Source organism: Megachile rotundata, chromosome 10 (assembly GCF_050947335.1).
Source record: "Megachile rotundata isolate GNS110a chromosome 10, iyMegRotu1, whole genome shotgun sequence".
Lineage (NCBI taxonomy): Eukaryota > Metazoa > Arthropoda > Insecta > Hymenoptera > Megachilidae > Megachile > Megachile rotundata.
This window is the reverse complement of record NC_134992.1, coordinates 3,058,082-3,077,958: the sequence shown is the minus strand read 5'-3', so window position 1 is coordinate 3,077,958 and position 19,877 is coordinate 3,058,082. Positions and strand designations below refer to the sequence as shown.

The following is a 19,877-nucleotide window of genomic DNA, read 5'->3' as shown; positions in this document are numbered from 1 at the left end:
TTTTACTTGCATAAAATGATAGCCCCGAATACGTATAAACAAAAGAATGATTGTTGACACATACACAGTGGGAGAGAGTTAAAATTTGTTATAAAATTTGTTGTTCCAATATTGAAAATTTCACATTTAAGCTATCATTTTCCCCTGGTCTCTTCAAATGGGATGTCTCCTATTTCCATAAATGCAGTGACCCGGATTGCATTCCAGAAATGTTAGGGAGAAATATGCTGTATTACGGACTTCAACAATATGCGATGTGCGTATAACTTGTGAATTACAGAGTGTCCAAAAAATATGCGCTCATACTTTAATTGATAATTACACTAATACAGGGTGGCTCACCACATTTTGTCATCTAGATTTGCGTCATTATTATTACTCATAGCAAGCAATGTTTTAGATAAAGTTGAATGGTTTTGAAACAGGCATATGCAGGTCATTAATGTTTTTTTAAATGGAATCATATATTTTTTATTGCATCAGCTGATACTCCTTCATATTCTTTACAAAAAAGTATTAATCTATTTATGTAAAAAAATCATTAGTTTTGGAGATATTTTAATTTTAATGTGTATTTACAGAAAAGGTTCAATGTAGCGACCATTTGCACCAGCACACTTTCTGAATCGGAAAATTAATGACGTACTAACATTCCGTAGTGTATAACCTTTCTGCATGTGTAGCGCTTTTCCCAGATCCAAAATAAACTGATAAAATGTCTATCTTTTTTTCTTTAGAATACTTCATTGTGAAGTGATAATTCACCGTATCGTCGTATTCACTGTATAAGAGACGTAACATAGATTAAATTTCACTGTTACTGCGTAACAAAAAAGAACAAAAACTCACAATTCCGAGTTAAATTTTCAGGTCTTTTGAAGTCACTAACACGTCTTGATGGTTGCTTTTGTATAAAAACTTGCTAACTGAATTTATAAACCGCATTAGTAAATGAATAAATGAGAAGAATTAATAGATTGGTAGAGAAGTACTAGACAAGTATTGTAACTTTTACAACAGAAATATTTGCTAAAAGCTTTTATACTTAATGTATTCTGATTGTTTCAGTAATATTTTAATTTATCTTTACATTTTCTGATTTATTGGTGTTGCTACTGGAACCTCTCTAGGCTATAATAAGTTGGTAGTAATATTGCAATATGTATTCTTTTATTTATTTCTGTGGGTGTTGTACGGCTACCGGCGAAGCACGTTGCCACGTATATTTACGTATTTTTTTACATTACCGTTATGTTTTATTCAGTAACATCTTTTCATTTAATAAACTATTCTTATTTACCATTAATACGTGTAACTCTATCAATTGGTAATTCACATTCATGTTTTTTTGTATTTATTATTAATTTATATCCACATTTTTTTCCTAATGTGATGAAAGTTTTCATTACTAAAAACTTAATAATTTTTTTAGTTATGTTCTATCGTAAATAGTCTCAAATGATATAATAGATAGGAGTATGTGTTCTAACTTTTTCTTTTGAATAAGTAACGCATATTTATATTACGTGTTTCATACCACCCCATGTGTACACTATCCCATGTGTACATGTAAATAATGTAGATAGCGAAAGAATGCTGTTAGTTTGTAAGGAAAACGTGTTAGCGACGTTCGCTGCGTGTCAGGTAGTTAGAGTAATAAAACCCCCACGTTCGGTCATATGCGCCCTGCAATTAGACTGACATAGCTTCTGAAATTGGTATAAATACTACCGAAAAATAAACACAAAAAAGTCAAGCAAGCCTGTTTCTTCAAGGGAACAATTTAAAAAGCGAAATTGGTTAGCCGGAGAAATCGTTCCTTTGCGGACACGTTACTCCTAAACATACCGCGTTTCGTTTCTCCGCGGACAGGACACTCTGGCGCCCCCTTCTCCTGAAGGAAAATCGTTTCTACGCAGATATGTTACCTATTCCTACCCGAAATATTCCCACGAGGCCCTGACATCCGTTGGGTAGCATTTTTTTTTCCTCTACCTCATGTACCATTATTACTAATATCGTTATATTTATTAATGCTTATAAATAGTTATAAATGTACTAATAAATACTTATGTAGTACAATGATTGAGAGATGATTCTGAATGCAAAAAAATATACTACCAGCATATGCCCCTCTCAAAACCATTCAACTTCATCTAAAACATTGTTTGCTATGAGTAATAATAATGACGCAAATCTAGATGGCAAAATGTGGTGAGCCACCCTGTAGATTAAGCTTTAATCAAGGTGTTTATTGATATATTTAAATAATCCATTAAAATAAATTAATAAAAGGTAATGAGTTCATTTAGCTAATTAGTCTTTTTCGTTAGTTGTTTACATAATGAAATATATTCGCAAGTTTTCAAGGAAATATACATGTTTTTGGAGTTACCCTGAATATAGTGGGAGTTTTCCAATTATCGAACGCTTAGGGCTGTTTTAAATAAATAAAGGAAAACGATATTCCAATTCTCTTCTTCTGCACTAAATAGAAGTCAATATTATTAAAATTTAAAATAACGTAACAAAACAACAAACAATATCATGATATTAATTTTAACTAACATTAATCCCATACCATACTTTAATGAATCTGACTCGTGACGTATCCACAGTTTAAATGTGTTGAATCTCACACTAGTGGTAACTGACGCATCTGAAAAATAAATAGTATGACAGTGAATTAAATTTTGATATGATTACTACAGACACGTGAAATAGCAGGGGAGAATAGAGAAAAAGTAACATTTTGTAAATTTGGCGTATTGTATACTGCACAATTTGTTTACCACCCATCTATCTTTCGTGTACCAACGGCAAAATTAAATTGACAAAGATATAATAACAATTGTTAATTAGAGATTATTACATTGTAGCACATCCTTTCCATTGCATAACATGTTGCAAAACAGGTTAGTATGTTAGAGATAATTATTTTCAAATAATTAAATAATACGCGATTATTTCTTCATCAGAAGTTTCCTTAAATTTGCTCTTCAATTTAAAACATTTTTTTGAATTTTTTTCTTATTCTATTAGTATGATAGGATTCAAGCAAAGGGATTGTAGAGGTACAGTTACTCGATTTAATATTCAGACACTATGGTACTTGCGAAATTAAAGCTTTATGTACTTACTTGCAATGTGATTATCGAATTTTCTGATCCGTAATGAGTTAAAACACATATTCTAGTTTACAGATATGTAAAATTAAATACTTTATTTTTTATTGTTTTCTACATAGTAAATGATAAATGAAATTAGACCAGCTATCGGTGTCGAAAAAATATTCGGACACTTAATATTACATAAAGTTTTTCTTATTTAGAGTGTATGTAACAACAAAGTTATAATTTTAATATTAATTTAATATTTTTTGGGACATCCCTTTTGTCTCATGACGTGTTGCAAACGTGTTGGTATGTTTGAAATTATGTTATTTTAATTTATTTTAATTATTTTAATTCGTCTTTTGTTTCTATAGGGGTGGTCTTAACATTACGATCCAATAAGTCCCATAGATTTTCAATTGGATTTAAATCTGGTCATTGTGGTGGAGGATGGAGCACTTTCGGACAAGCATATAATAAATATTCCTGAACTATTTTCGATTTGTATTTCGGATCGTTATCCTGGTAGAACTTAAAACTGTCGCGTATACCCATATTCGTGGCATTTTTTAATAAATTTTTTATTAATGTGTCTAAATATTTGTTCTTGTCCATAATATGTTCAATAAAAACCAGCCCCCCTACTCCAACACTAAAAATGCAGCCCCATACCATCAAGCCTCCACCACCGTGTTTCATTGTCGACCTCATGTTACTTATTTTTAACGCTTTCGCTTCGAGCGCCGCTTATAAGCGGCGCGCACAATATGTCCTGTGGGTACGAGCGCCGCTTATAAGCTTGTACAGTACTTCGACGGACTGGACAGCCGAAGAGAAAAGGTTAATTGTTCATTCGGTTTACGTCACACTAATTTGCATCTGTTAAGTCAATTTCATGTTACTGGGTGTAACAGACCAAAATTAATTGTTAAACACTTTCGGAATTGCTGTGTTACAAAAACTATTTCCTTGATGTTGTGAAAATTAGGAGCTTGTGAAATCTCGGGCCTAAATATTTTTGTCAGCTGAAAATTTGGTATTTCGTGCGATTGGTATTATGTAAATAATTATATATAATAAATAGTTTCTGTAATTTTTTTTAGAGGAGAGTGGGCACAAGGGTAACATTTTTTACATTTAACTCATTTGCCAATTACCTTTTAAAGGTATAGAAACCATAATTATACTATAATAAATAATATATTTATCTGTGTACCATGATTCAAAAGCTTCTCCGTGATAAGAAATCACGGAGCCAAAAAATTTTTCCACAATTACTGTCATTTTCATTTTTAAACAAAATTTAAGATATTTATAGTTTTAAAGCATTATCCAAATTGATTGACGTTTGCCAGTGCTGTTAAATTGGTACGGACGAAAATCCCTGAATATCTCAAGAATGATAAATGCATTTATACTAAATTTAAAAACAACGGTTCATTTATTCAATCTTCTTTATGAATTATATAAAAACGTAATTTGATAACATTTTAAATGTGATAAATATGATCAACGACCGATATTAAGTACTGTCTAGCGATAGGGAAATTCTCACTATTAATTTAAACATTTCTGACTTCTAAATAAGAATTACTTTCAACAAAATGTTGTTTTAATTTTGTATAAATATGAATAACTGTTATAAAAGACAAAAAATTATGTTGATATTTAACTATAGAATCATAGCAAAATAAATTATAATAGTGATACTAAATAAATTTATTATTAATTAATAATAATTAATAATAATTAATATTAATTAATATTATTAATAATAATTAATAATAATTAATATTATTAATTTGTATTAATTAATAATAATTAATTAATAATAATTAATAATAAATTGCAAGATGCATTAAATAGATCTTACTAATCAGTAAAACTACCCCTACTTCTTTAAACGTTTTTGACTTTTAAGTAAGAATGAAAAAATCTATACAAGTGTGATTTTTACTCTGTAATGCATTAAAATATCAAAAAACGAAAATAAAAAATGAATTTTTACAAAATTTCATTTCAGTTTCATATATCAGCGAATTACAATGAAAGACCAGGATTTTTGTTAGTTCACATTTATACAATCACAATGACAAAATAAATCATAATACTAACACAATAAATTGTGTCACTATTAGTAAACTTTATAACCTAATAACAAACTTTAACAATAATTAAGATTATCTCTGTTTGTTATAATTTTCAAAATACGAATTTCTTTATGGACTTTATTACACACTCATTATGACTTTTTAACAGACTTCGAAAAAGAAGGAGGTTACTCAATTCGATCAGTACATTTTTTTTTTTTTTTTTTATTATTTTCTATGTGTGCCCGCCGATTACGCCTAGCTGGATGCACCGATCGGAACGAAACCTTTTGCATCTGGTAGGTTCTGACTCCCCATTGGTACCATTATCAAAAAATTTTTCATTTTTTAATTGCAAAGTGTTGTTATTGTAAAAAAACCGACAACTTTTGAAATAAACTTTTCTCGATTTTAGTGCGCTTTTAATATCTTATCACGGACATGATTCTGAACAATTTTGTTCCTATAAAAATATCGCGGAAAGCTTTAGTTTTCGAGATATTAGCGAAAAATTGTTGTTAACTTTTGAAATCAACTTCGAACGATTTTAATATCCTTCGAATATGTTGTTAAGGGCGTGGTTCTGGACAACTTTTTCCTTATGCATAATTGACGGAAAGCTTTAGTTTTCGAGTTATTAGCGAAAAGCTATTGTTATTAATGTATTGAATTCTACGTATGCCTCCGTGTCTCTGGTGGTGTATGAGTCAACATGCAGTCGCCGATTTTCTACTGTTTCTACAAACACGTCTTGTCGGCCGATAAAAAGCGTGAAATAAAATAATTTTAAGAAAAAAAATACACCGACTTCGAAATGCACTAAAAAGTATAAAATAATTTCTATTTCCTAATGAAGTAATTTCTATTTCATTCAATCATACAATTACGTAACAGATATGAATGAAACCTATTTACTCGTTAGGTATTATATCAAATACATTTCAACCTTTTCGGAGGCGGCGCAAAATTAAATAACATATTCAAAATAATCTTTTAATTTTGCGCCGCCTCCGAAAAGGTTGAAATGTATTTAATATAATACCTAACGAGTAAATAGGTTTCATTCATATCTGTTACGTAATTGTATGATTGAATGAAATAGAAATTACTTCATTAGGAAATAGAAATTATTTTATACTTTTTAGTGCATTTCGAAGTCGGTGTATTTTTTTTCTTAAAATTATTTTATTTAATTCTGATACGTAATGGAAGTAATTTTCCACGTTAGTGATAAACAGTAACATTCAGACAGTTTTCAAGATATTCATGACAGCTACTTTATAATATCAATTTATAAAAGGAATGCACTATTTTTTGTGCATTTTTTATATTACATTATTGAATGAAATGTTTATTCGACTATATTATGTTATGAAAACAACAGTAACACTTTGCTTTCCAAAATTGCTATATGCTCTGTACTGTGCATTCGTTCCCGTGGGAAATCTGATTCTAACAGGCTGTGAATCTAGGAAGCTTCTTAAACCTTGAGACTTCCTGCACAAATATCTCTTTTAAAAAAATATTGCAAAGTTTTATGCGAATCTCGTTAGTACAAATGATAACCATTCAAATCCTCGAAATATTGATCATTATGCGAAAAATATAAAGGAAAGCATTCAAATATGCCAGTTTTTGTCTGCAAATCTTTACGTTTGAAAATCCCCTAAATCCAAATATAATAGAATATATAAAAGTATATATATTTTCTTTTTTAATTTTTTATATATTTATTATCTAAATAAGAATGTTGTCTGTTTATAATATTCATCGCATAAAATTTTATAATCGTTGAAATATTATACACAAACTTTAAACTTTCAGTTTACGTTGAAATATAAATTTCAAATGATTTGGATTGTTCTTCTGAATTCAGTAGGTTTGCGTATAAAATATACAGCATTTAATGCTGTAAGAAACGTTTTACCTAAACTCCGAAACTTCAATTTACTTTGACTTCCTTCTACTTTTGATATTACTTATACAACGTTTCTACTCATAAAACGTATTAATGATCTTCTAACTTTGATAAACTCGTTTGTAAAAATCCGATTTATTATCGAATTGATTGAATCATAGGCTAATGTTAAGTAAAAATGTAACCCGTATTAATGTACCTACATTAAAAAATCGCCTTTTATCTATCGATTGTATAAATTATGTTTCTTTCTCTGAACAGATTGAGGGATATGATATCACATTTGAAATTAAAACTGGCAGAAACCGAAGAGGACGTCAGCTGCCCTGCCATATATCGTTTAAGGGCAAAACTTCGCGCATTGATGAAAGGTGGTCTGGATGTGCCGAAGAACTGCGATGATCTGCAAGCTGAAAACGATCGTCTTTTAGCTGAAATAGCTGAGTTGAAACGCCAGTTGGCAAAACTTGATGAAAAGGAAATAACCGGGCATATGTCACCGGCGAAATCGGTCGAAACAACTACTGTGCCGGAATACATAGATGTATCTGACTTATTGCAAAGGCTCAAAGATTGTGAAAATACTGTAGCCGGTTTGACACAACAACTGGCAGAAAAAGACAATCTCATTGATTCATTGAATAACGCACTTGAAGGCACGATCAGTCAACAAGATTTATTGGATCAAATCGCGGCACTGAAAGCGGAACTTCAAGAAAAAGATGACAAGGTACAAAAACAGTTCAAATTCAAAAAAGAAAACAAGTTCTTACAGGGATATATACTGTACAGAATATGCAGAGTATCCCATTTAAGTTGGCATTGTAAAAAATCTCGAAAACGTGTGATTTAAGAACTTAGTTTGTTAGTTTGTTTAACTAACACGTGTCCTTTACTATTTCGAGTAAGGAGCCAAATGGCATTATAAACTTTTTAATACATGGGCGCCTTCGAGGTTATTTCAAGTCCATCTTGCCTTTTTTTATCATACACTCGGTATCATACTCTACGTGAAAAAATATACGGCTATTGACCTCTTCAAGTAGCATGAAACAAAAACAGATATGGTTACAGTCATTCTCAAACTTAATTATCATAAACCTTGCTAAAAATATAAAATTAATAATAATAGACAGATTAAACATAATTTTAAAGTAATTGTATAATCAATATAAAGTATAAAACTGTAAGACACAATAATACGTAAGAAATGTATGATTCTTATAAAGAGATTAAAGAAAAGGGAAAGAAAATCCTTAATCCTCAAGGTTTTAGTCCTTAATCCCTGAGATTTTAATCCTAAGTCCCTGTAATAAGGTTACCACTGTTCTTGCCTGAAATTTTACCAAATTAGATTTACCTTTTTTAATTAGGTGAAACGTTTGTCTCGAATTTTGTTAACAGAAGAGCAAATTGATGAAATGAAGTAACACTTGTTCATGATATGTAACGCATACACAATAATCGTCTAATACTAGTAGCACAAAGACTTTGTCTATTAAACTTGAGCAAATTAAACTTTATTGAGTCTTGAATTCGAGATGAAAACGTTAAGTGAATAGTTAAAGTTGAATAATACACTAATAAATGTATTTGATTCTCTAAAAAATATAGGATCTTCTACGGATTTGACAAAATGTGATCCTCCTAAGTAGGATGATATGTCTTTTTTGTGCAGATTAATTCTTCACGGTATTCTATAAAGATTTATATTTTTTAATCGAATCGATCTCCACATAGCTTTTTAAGTATGAGTACTCTAGTACCTTACAACTTTTGTCTGATATATTTCTCCATACCATCCACATTTCTTAAGGTGTTTATATGTTTTCTAATAAATCACACACTATATATATTAAGTCTACGAAAAGTTCTGTTCGATAATATTACTGCTTAAGATTTTCAGCTCTGATCTCATTTTATTCACTAAATAAAATTCCTAAATGACATCCTTCTAGAAAAATAAAATAAAAAAATTATCATCACACTAAGAATAGGTTATTAGTAACACTAAAAACTGTAATGCTCAGTAAATATCAATAAATATATTGAAAATGTGTTATTTTATTTCAATCCAAAAGAGGACATTTTTCCACCCTCGTTAATACGTTATTATATATACACAACTAGTAGTAAAAGATCATGTAATCTTGTTTCAGATTCAGGAACTACTAAATGAACTAAGGCAAGCAGAAATAAATTTGCTCGAATTAAATAATTTGAAATCACAACTGGAGGAACTGAAATCACAATTAGAGGACCTAGAATTAGAGAGGAACCAACTGTTGGAAGAGCTCGCGAAATTACAAAACGAACTTGCGCACACTAACGCAATCAAGGAAAGTCTAGAAAAACAGCTAGAAGTTTTAAAGAATGACAACGAAAAATTATTGAAAGAGTTAGATAATGCGAACGAACAACTCCTAGCACTAACTAATCAGTTGGAAGAAGAAACGGCGGCCAGGAATGCCTTAGAAGAAAATTTGAAAAATTGCCAATCTGAACTCGAGAGGTTGCAGAAAGATAATACGAATCTGAGGGATCAGCTGGAGGTTGCAAAAGGAGAAAATAATAAACTGCGTGAAGATGTAGAAGCAGCGAAGAGGTTGGCTGAAGAGAACGAGAGGTTGAAAGCGGAACTGGAGAAGATGAAGAAAGAGAACGAGGAATTGATGAATTTGAACAATGTCTTAAAGAGCGATTACGACAGTATGAAGCAAGCATTGAATAATCTAGAAGCAGAAATTAACAGACTGCAGGACGAATTAAATAAGGCTGAAGAAGAACGCAAAGCGTTGCTAGACGAGAACAGCAACATTAAGAAGCAACTTGAAGAAGCAATAGCGAAGAACGAGAGTCTAAAAGCTGAATTGGATAATGTCGGTGAACAACTCAACAAACTAAAATTAGAGAAGGATAAACTGCAAGAGGCTCTCAACGATATGAAGCTTGAGAACGATGCGTTGAAACAAAATGTACGGAATTTGCAAAGCGACCTTGATCATGCGAGAAAGGAAGCGGAAGACCTACGAGGCGCTGGAGACGCATTAAGAGCTGCGGACAAAGACAAAATGTCCGAGCTTCAAAAGATCAAAGATGAATTGAACAATTTGACAAGCGAAAAGGATCGCTTAGCGAATGAAAACATGGATTTGAAGGCCAGAAATGGGGAGCTCGAGAAAAAACTCAAGGACGCAATGGATCAGGTGGAACAAATGAAATTGGAGAATGCCGATTTACTGACCGAGATCGATCGCCTAAAAAAGGAGCTCGACAAAGCTGTGAACGAAGTCGATCGATTGAAATCTGAAATAGGTTCTTTGAAGGACGCTGTCGACAAGTGTATGGAGGAATTGGAGAAATTGCAAACTGAAAATCAAGCTGTTAAAACTGAAATTGAGAAGTGTAAAGCTGAAAGGGACGCTTTACAACGGGAAAATTCTACTTTACAAAACGAAATTGACGAGTTGAGGAAACAACTGAACGACTGCAAAACAGAGATCGAAAACTTGATGGCGCAGAAAAATCAATTGGAAACTGAAAATAATAAGTTAAAAGAAGAGTTGAACGCCTGCAAACAAGAAAATGAGGCGATAAAAGCTGAAAGTGAAAAATTACGAGAACAGGTACAATCGTTGAATGACGATTTAAGTAAACTAAGGGGTCAGCTTGATATTGCAGAACAAAAACTTCAGGAACTCGAGCCTTTGGGAGATCATTTGCAAAAAGAAAATGATAAATTGCAGAATGAGATTGACGAGCTGAGAAAACAACTGAACGATTGTAGAACAGAAAATGAAAATTTGAAGGCGCAGAAAAATCAATTAGAAGCTGAAAATAATAAGTTGAGAGAAGAGTTGAACGCTTGCAAACAAGAAAATGAGGCGATGAAGGCTGAAGGTGAAAAATTACGAGGACAGGTACAATCGTTGAATGATGATTTGAATAAGCTAAGGAATCAGCTGGATATTGCAGAACGTAAAATTGAGGAACTCGAACCTTTAGGAGATCGTTTGCAAAAAGAAAATGACAAATTGCAAAATGAGATTGACGAGTTGAGGAAACAACTGAACGATTGTAGAACAGAGAACGAAAACTTGAAGGCGCAGAAAAATCAATTGGAAGCTGAAAATAATAAGTTGAGAGAAGAGTTGAACGCTTGCAAACAGGAAAATGAGGCGATGAAGGCTGAAGGTGAAAAATTACGAGAACAGGTACAATCGTTGAATGACGAATTGAGTAAGCTAAGGAATCAGCTGGATATTGCAGAACGTAAAATTCAGGAACTCGAGCCTTTGGTCGATCGTTTGCAAAAAGAAAATGATAAATTGCAAAATGATCTGAAAGCGTTAGAGGATGATGCAAGAAACTTAAGATTAAGGCTAGATGGCGGAATGAGTGACAATGAAAGAATGCGAAACGACATGGCGATGTTAGAAAGTCAAGTAGGAGATTTGAATGAGAAATTAAAGGCAGCTAAAGCAGAAAATGACGCTTTGCAGCAAGAGAATCAAACGCTACGCGCAAAGCTATTAGATATGGATAACGAATTGTCTCAAGCGAAACAAGAATGCGCGGATTTGAAGGCGGAAATTGCCGATTTAAATAATTTAATTTCCGAATTACGGGCAAAAATTGCTAAATTGGAAGAGGATGTAGAACATTGGAAACTGGAGAATTGTAAGCTGCAGATTGAAATAGATAAATTAAAAGCGGATTTGGAGAAAGCATTAAAGGATTTATCCGAATGCCAGGTAAAACGAAATATTGTTTCTCCATTGTTTGAACAGATTTCGCTAATTAAGTATTTTCCTTTTGGCTAATTTATTCATTTATTATTTTTGTTAATATATGTAAGAATTTTATCGACATACTGTTTATCACATATTTAGCACATCAAATTAGTAATACTTGTTTAAAATTAGTAGTAATTGGAAGGATATTACTTGAGGCGTTTGTTGAAAAAAGTACACATAAGTCAAAAAAGCATTTCAAGAAAATCATAGTTTTTATTACAGTATTAATGAGAAGTAATTCTATGAAATTGAATTTTTTAGAGAATATCTAAAACGTCCTAAACACAGAAATCTTGATTTGAAAACGATATGTTTTAAACAAATTGGTTTACATGCTGCTTTTCAAAAATATGGTAAAATCGTAACAATCTTTTTGTTTACGTCCATGTAATTACAATAATAAATCACTTAGGTAGATATTTTTATAGATTTGAATGAATAATTTTTGCTACATAACTCCAATCAGTTATATAAAGAATTATTGATGTATCATATTTTTTTGAAACTATTGTAGTTCTGCCTTGTCAGTCAATATGAACTCAATCATTAGAAAATCGATAATGCAAACAAACAATGCAACAAAAGAATAATAGTACTCATGTTATAGTATGTATTCGACTTAATAGGCTTATATGCTTTTTTCAAATGTTACAATTTCATACATGATTTGTTTCAAAATAAAAAAAAAATATACATGTTTCGCATAACATAAATCAGAATTGTTAAAACTTGAAAATTTTTAATTTTGATTCAAAAAACGAAAAATATAAAAACTAGGTTTAAAAAGAAGTGTCCAATACGGTTATTCAATAAATGTTTAAGGATTAAAAAAATTGTACTATACTAATTAATCCAGAAGTATTACATTAATTTATCAAAGAATATTAAACTAATTAATTAAAAAACAATGATTAATTTATGCATATGTAACATTTTAAGTCATTGTTACATGTGTTTCTATTACTTGTTATATCAATGTAATTTTGACAAATGTTATATTGTAATTTGGCGTAGGAAATGCGTTACAACTAAAATATAGAAATAGAATTTCTTTAATGTTTTCTTCCTTTGTGTTCGGATTTATATATTGGACAATTTTATTTTATTTTGTGTTACACCGCAAAGGAAAATGGTACAAAATGTCCAAAATTGAGGTAGCTCCATAAATAGACAGCTGACGAAGCTTCCATATACTATTATTACGGATTATTTTGCCCATAGTTATCCGCAAAAAGAGAATGAAATATAACAATTATTTTTTACATTTACCAAGCTCTATTTTGTTAAATAAGTGTCTGGCACCACAGCTATAAACAAATTTTCTGGAAAACAGATCTATAGTTTCTTATCTTAATTTATTGCTTCTTACAGTTGTATAATTCTTGGCAGTATTTTTAATTTTGTACAAAGTTGCTCATCGCAATCGCAAGCTTTTAAAGAAAAAAAAAATACATCACATTAGAAAGACCATTTTTCTAATGAGAGTACAAAACCAGTAAAAGTAACTGCAAAATGAGTAAAGCTAACATATTATTTTTCTCTGCATATTTTTAAGTGATATTTATTTCTGTTGAATATAATAGCGCTGTTTTCTGAAAAACATTGTCCAAATAATTAATAACTTGTTCTGTATTATATTAACAGCTGAGTGCGTACTATTAACACGTACTCGCAACAATATTAAATTGGATATAGACCTGTTTAGCACAGAATATAAATATCGAGTTTTAACTATGAAATGTTGAGGTTTTACAATCATTTAATGTCAACGAGTTCCAATATTTCGTGTCAGATACTTATGTTCCAATGTACCTGTATTTTTTACAACCTTCTTATCTCTTCTTCAATTCCTTTTTCAATTCATTTTTTATGATTTTTCTTTTATGATCCTACCTATATTTGGAAGAGACTGCCAAAGTAGTTTGAGGATAGACAGTATTAGGAACAGACATATTACTAAAATAGAAAATACATTTTCCTTAAGAAAACTATTGGAATCGATTACGCTGCTAAAGGATATTATTAATTAGGTATATGTAGTAGCTATTCTTGCATTCATATAATTCTTAGATTTAACTTTCGGAGTGAATATGATATAAAGTTGTAGAAGCACAATTAATTCGGACGACTATTAAGATGTTATAAAAGACCACCCTCTGTAATTGTTTATTCTATAACATAGCAATTACAACGTACTACATACGTTTAGTACTAATTCAGCACGTAGTCGTCAAATTTTAATAGTTACTTTCAGAGGTATAGGGAATGGGAAGATTATAATACAAAAGCATAAAACATGAAACTATTCTACATCAAAATACAGAAACTATTTATTGCATATATTTATTTACATAATACCAGTAGAACGAAATGCCGAATTTTCAGCTGATAAAAATATTTTGGCCACAGATTTCACAAGCTCCTAATTTTTACAACATCAAGGAAATAGTATTTTTAACATAGAAATAAGAAAAAATACAAAATAAGAAAAAAAATTTAAAGAATGTTTTAAATTTGAGAGGAAATTTAAAGAAACTTTTGATGAAAAAATAATCGTGTATTATTTAATTATTTAAAAATAATTATGTCTAACGTGTTAACCTGTTTTACAGCATGTTGTACAATAGAAAGGATGTACTACAATGTAATAATCTCTCATTACCAATTGTTATCTTTATCAATTTAATTTTGCGATTGGTGGTGGACGGAAGTGGACTACGCAGTAGTTCGTACAATATTGCGCAATATAACAATTTTATTTTCCACAACTGTATTTTCAGTTGAAAAAGAAATGTAGGCTAGAACCTATATAATAGCCAAATATACGTTTTAAATAAGTTAAGTACGTCAAATAAAATCAGCTCTACAAAATCTGGTCTTTGTTAGGTAAACTATCACATTAAACTACATTATATTGTTAATTAATATTCATATTATTTGTTCATCGTATTGTATTAATGAGTTTATTTTATCTCATAATTTATGTAATATGTAACGTACTTTGTTATCTAATATAATAGAGCACCAGATTTTAAAAGCTTGCCAAAAATAGGAACGATTTTCTCTTTCAACAAAACTAACAGTAGAACACAACAAAATTCATAAATATTCAGTGTATTCATGATTAACTTTGCCAATAGTTAAATGTCTAGAAATTGTGGTAAAAAATATGAACAAAATTAAAAGCGATATACTGAAAAGAAACCGTAGTAAATTTTTAATTAAATCTGAGGTAAAATTTCGTTTTTATTCTAAATAACGTATATTTATATAATAAAAAAGAATAAATAAGCAAATGTGTTGTATTTCTTTAAAAGTTTACTCGCATGTAAATGTATTAAACTTCTTTTTATTGGTATCGATACGATGTACCTCGAGTGGGAAAATGTAACTTAATGCTAAATAATGTTAATGAGAAATAATATTTTGAGGAATGCGTGTAATAATATATCCAGTATAAATCATATCAAACTTAATTAAACACTTGAAATTTTCAATAAAACCGTTTGAATAAAAAAAATACTGAATTCTTCAGAATAAATGATACATTTGTGTACCGATAAACATTACAGTAGAACTACATTACAGTGTACAGTTAAACATTGCAAACTCTACTATTGTAAATGAAATTAAGTCTATGAAATTAAGGCTTAAAGTATTCTGATAGATAATTCTAACTTAGAGACAATACACCTTATCTGTAATTAAAAATCTAATTTTAATAAATTCTAATCATATCCGGACCAAATATTTTCAACTTTAATATTCTAACAGGCGCTGAAAAAGGCACAAGAAGCTGAGTTGAACCGGTTACAGAACGAAAAAGCTGAGTTGAATAAACAAATCGCCGGTCTAACAGCGCAGATAGAAGAACAAAAGAAAGCTGCCGAATTAGAAAAATCCGCCAAGGGTGAAAGCGAGGCAAAACTCAAAGCTTTGCAGGATGAGCTGAATGCATTGAAGAAAGAGTTAGAGAAACTTCGAATGGAGAATAACGATTACAAAAACGAAATGGATAATATGAAAAGACAGCTTTCTGCTCTAAACAGCCAGTTAGATTCGTGCAAAGAAGAGATCGCTGCGTTGAGAGCTACAAATGATTCATTGAAGACTGAATTAAACGCATTGAGTGGTCTAAAAGACGAGTACGATAAACTAAAAGCTAAAGTGAACAGTTTGGAAAATGAAATCGCGGGTCTTCAAGAAAACGCAAGGAATTTGGAACAGGAACGCAATAAACTTAGAGGAGAAGGTGACGGACAGAGAATTGAAATTGATAAACTGAAATCGGCATTGGATGCCGAAAAAGCAGCCGCAGGGAAACTGAGGTCAGATTTGGAGAGTTGTCAAACCGAAAACGACAGGTTACGGGCACAATTAAAAGATTTAGAAAAATGTAAAAGCGAGATTGATCGGTTGAATGCCGAAATTGATCAACTGAATAAGGCACTAGCGGCTGCTGAAGCTAAAGCGAAGTCGTTGGAAGATCAACTCTCGAACCTCCAAGATGAAAAGCAACAGTTGATTAATGAACTCAACAATCTTCGCGGAGATCTGAGCAATCTTAGAAATGAACTAGAGAAACAGACAGCCGCAAAGGACAAAGCGTTAAAGGAGTTGGCTGACGCTAAGGAGGAGCTGAATGCTCTAAAGGCGACGTTGAATAAAATGCGCAATGAAAATGAAACGTTATTGAACGAAAATGAAAAGTTGAAGTCGAAAGTGACAGAATTAAATGGACAATTGGAAGCGTCAAGAAATGAAAACGAAAAGTTAAAGAAAGAAAATGAGAACTTAAAGAACGAGGTTGCAAAATTGACTTCGGAATTAGCTACGATGACAAATAAATTAAAAGAAGCGGAGGATCGGTTAAATGCACTGAAGAATGAGAACGATACTCTGAAAAATACGATAGATAAATTAGAGAAAGCAATAAAAGAGCTCGAAGCAGTAAAAATGCAATTAGAGCAGGCTTTGAACGAGTTGAAGCCGAAATTGGCAGAATTGAATGAACAGTTGGAAGCGTTAAGAAACGAGAACGAAAAGTTAAAGAAAGAAAATGAGGTTTTAAAGAACGAGAAAACAAAATTGACTTTGGAATTAGATGCGATGACAAATAAATTAAAAGAAGCGGAGGATCGGTTGAACGCGCTAAAGAATGAGAACGATACTCTGAAGAATACGATAGCTCAACAACAGAAAGCAATAAAAGAGCTGGAAGCAGCAAAAATACAATTAGAGCAGGCTATGAAGGAGTTGAAGTCGGAAAATGAAGGGCTGAAAGACAAGCTAGAAGACGCGCAAAACAAGGCAAATAAATTGAAAAATGATTTGGACAAGCTAAAAAGAGACAACGCGAAATTGCAAGATGAATTAGGTAAATTAAAAGAGGAAAAGGAAAAGGCTGATGCAGCGGCGAAAAGTGATGCAGACAGAATAAAAAAAGAAAATGAGAAATTGAGAGCTGAGAACGCGAAATTGATGGACGAGTTGAACACTTGTCGAGCAGAAAACGAAGAGTTACGTAAACAATTGGAAAAGTTACAAGAAGAAATTGATAAATTGAAAAAAGCTGCAGGTCAGATAATTATTATAACATCATTCATATTATTTAGACATACAGTTGTTATTACTAGAACAATCAGTATCCGTCAAAATAGTAAATATTTGAAACAATGTTTTATTTGTCGTAAAGTTCATTTTATTTAGAATTTATAGAATTAATCAATGACATAGCTTTAAGGTACATAAATATTTAATGATTCACATTCATTTTACTTCTAGCGAAAAATTAGGACATTTAGTGTTATTTGCAGATGTAGCATTTAATTAGTACAACGCAAAATGTTATTAAGCTTACAAAAATATAGTGCAGGAATGTGTAAGTAGACACAAGCATTAATAAGAAATCAGTTCTTCAATTTCGAAATTTAAGAATCTTTAAATTCAGAATTCATATATTTAAAGATTTCAAATTTCTAAATCATCAAATTTCTACGTTTCAGAATTTGAAAATTTGAAATTTCTATATTTTCATGTTTTGAAAATTTTCGATTTGACAACATTATAAATTACATAATTTGATGTAAATTTCTTTCTAAATTTCTAAAATATGAAATCACCAAATTACTAAATTTCTAAATTTCAAATATAAAGTTTCTGCTTTTTGTTGATTTTCTAATTCTATAATTTTCAAAATTAAAATTTTTCTACAGGAATATAGAAATGCAGACAAATGTAAATTTCCAATTTTACAAATCTGTAAGCTTAGAAATTAGATTTTCTATATTTGTCATTTCTAAATATCTGGATTTCCAGCTTTTTAAATTTCTACTTTTTCAAATAACATAATTACCTAATTATTAAATTTTTAAACCTGAAAATTGAAATATTTTATATTTTAAAATTTAATAAATTTCCAATTTTATAAATCTAACCAATTTTATTTTAAAATTGCAGAAAATCTTATATAATTTGATAACATAAAAATATTTCAAAATGGCAATTGTATGCCGTTTGATTTAAAGTTCTAAATCTGAGGAAAATAATTATACAAATAATTTGCTAATATTTTTGTCACAAAATTATTAATTTTTCTTTGGAACTAACAATAAATTAATATGTACAACTATGTACATCATAACATTTTAATAAATTATTAAACGCATAATATTTTCTATTAGCGAATATTGAATTTTCAATAATAAATTAAAATTGTTTAATAAATTATTTAACCATTCTGAACGAATTATGAGAATTATTTAAAAAATCATTTAACGGTCAATATTCATTAATAGATAATATTATGATATAAATTGATTAATCCATTTTTGTCCGAATGAGAAGTCCTTTACTTTATATTAAAATTAATATTGAACAGATTACATATATAGTTGTTTTCATTAAACATTACGCTTTCAATTAATGTTCGCTAAATATTATTTTGCAATACATTCATGTGGTCGAATAATGTCAGACTTTCTGTTCTGAATTTCTCCATTTGATATGCCGTAACTTAATATGCAAAATACCACCTTTTTATTTCTTAACACTATTTCTACCACGATTTTGTGTATACCTATTTCGAACGAAAGGAGTCTCTGACACCTTTTCGTTTAAATGCAAATAACTGCCAAAACTGTTGGGATTTCTAATTACTAGTTCAACGTAGATAATTTAATGAATATATATGATTGAATATATATGAATATATATGATTGATACATTGATGTGCTTTTATTATAGATTATTTAAGTAGATTGTAAATTCTAGCTTAATTCATCAGTCTACAAATTATAAATAAAATGGTATACATTAAAATACAACATGGCAGTAAATAAGCGAATATCCAAGTTATGCCGCATCCCCTGTATCTTCTGTTACAACTGAAATCGGGATTCTCTAATTTAATTATAATTGATATGATGCTGCAAAATGGTGTTGCTATTTATATGTAAAATAGTTTAAAATAATTTCTGTCGTGAAATACTTAAAATGCCAAAAGACACCTCATGGCAGAAATAAGTATACCATATACACATTTTTACATCGAAGATGACACCGCTGAATTAATTTAACAACTATTGTATGAGAAGTCAAAAAATTAATTGTGGAGAAATTTTTCAATTTAGAGAATAATTTTAAGTTAAAATTTAAAAGATGTCTTTTAACACCTTTCGGTAGAAGTAGTGTTAAAACAGTAGCATACATTTTAAAAAAAGATACTAATCATACTTTGCAACATAGTATATTATTTAACTTAACTTATTTTGACGGATCTGAATGTTCTAGTTTAATTGTAAATACGATAGTAAGTACAATTGAGAAACAAGATTATAACAGATAAAACTATATATTACTGATATTTGTTTTAAGCAATATTTAATTTGATATGATAATAACTTTTCTTTTTTATTTGTCGTTAACTAATAGTATGAAACTAAATTCCGCTAGACTAAAT

General features: G+C 30.2%; 2 protein-coding genes across 3 annotated transcripts in view; one reads left to right on the top strand and one right to left on the bottom strand.

Annotated features, from left to right (window-relative positions):
• Positions 1-2,669, bottom strand: part of LOC100883712 (neural cell adhesion molecule 2) — a 250,926-nt gene extending 248,257 nt beyond the window's left edge. The window contains exon 1 of the mRNA XM_076536086.1: positions 2,582-2,669. The gene's annotated coding sequence lies outside the window, so the exon portion shown is untranslated. The remainder of the gene's footprint in view (positions 1-2,581) is intronic.
• LOC100881743 (uncharacterized) overlaps positions 1-19,877 on the top strand; it is a 62,748-nt gene that overhangs the window by 8,174 nt on the left and 34,697 nt on the right. For both annotated transcript variants that reach the window (XM_076536083.1, XM_076536084.1), the window contains 3 exons: positions 7,383-7,851; positions 9,281-11,875; positions 15,692-17,495. In XM_076536083.1, coding sequence (XP_076392198.1) covers positions 7,383-7,851; positions 9,281-11,875; positions 15,692-17,495 — 4,868 coding nt within the window. The remainder of the gene's footprint in view (positions 1-7,382; positions 7,852-9,280; positions 11,876-15,691; positions 17,496-19,877) is intronic.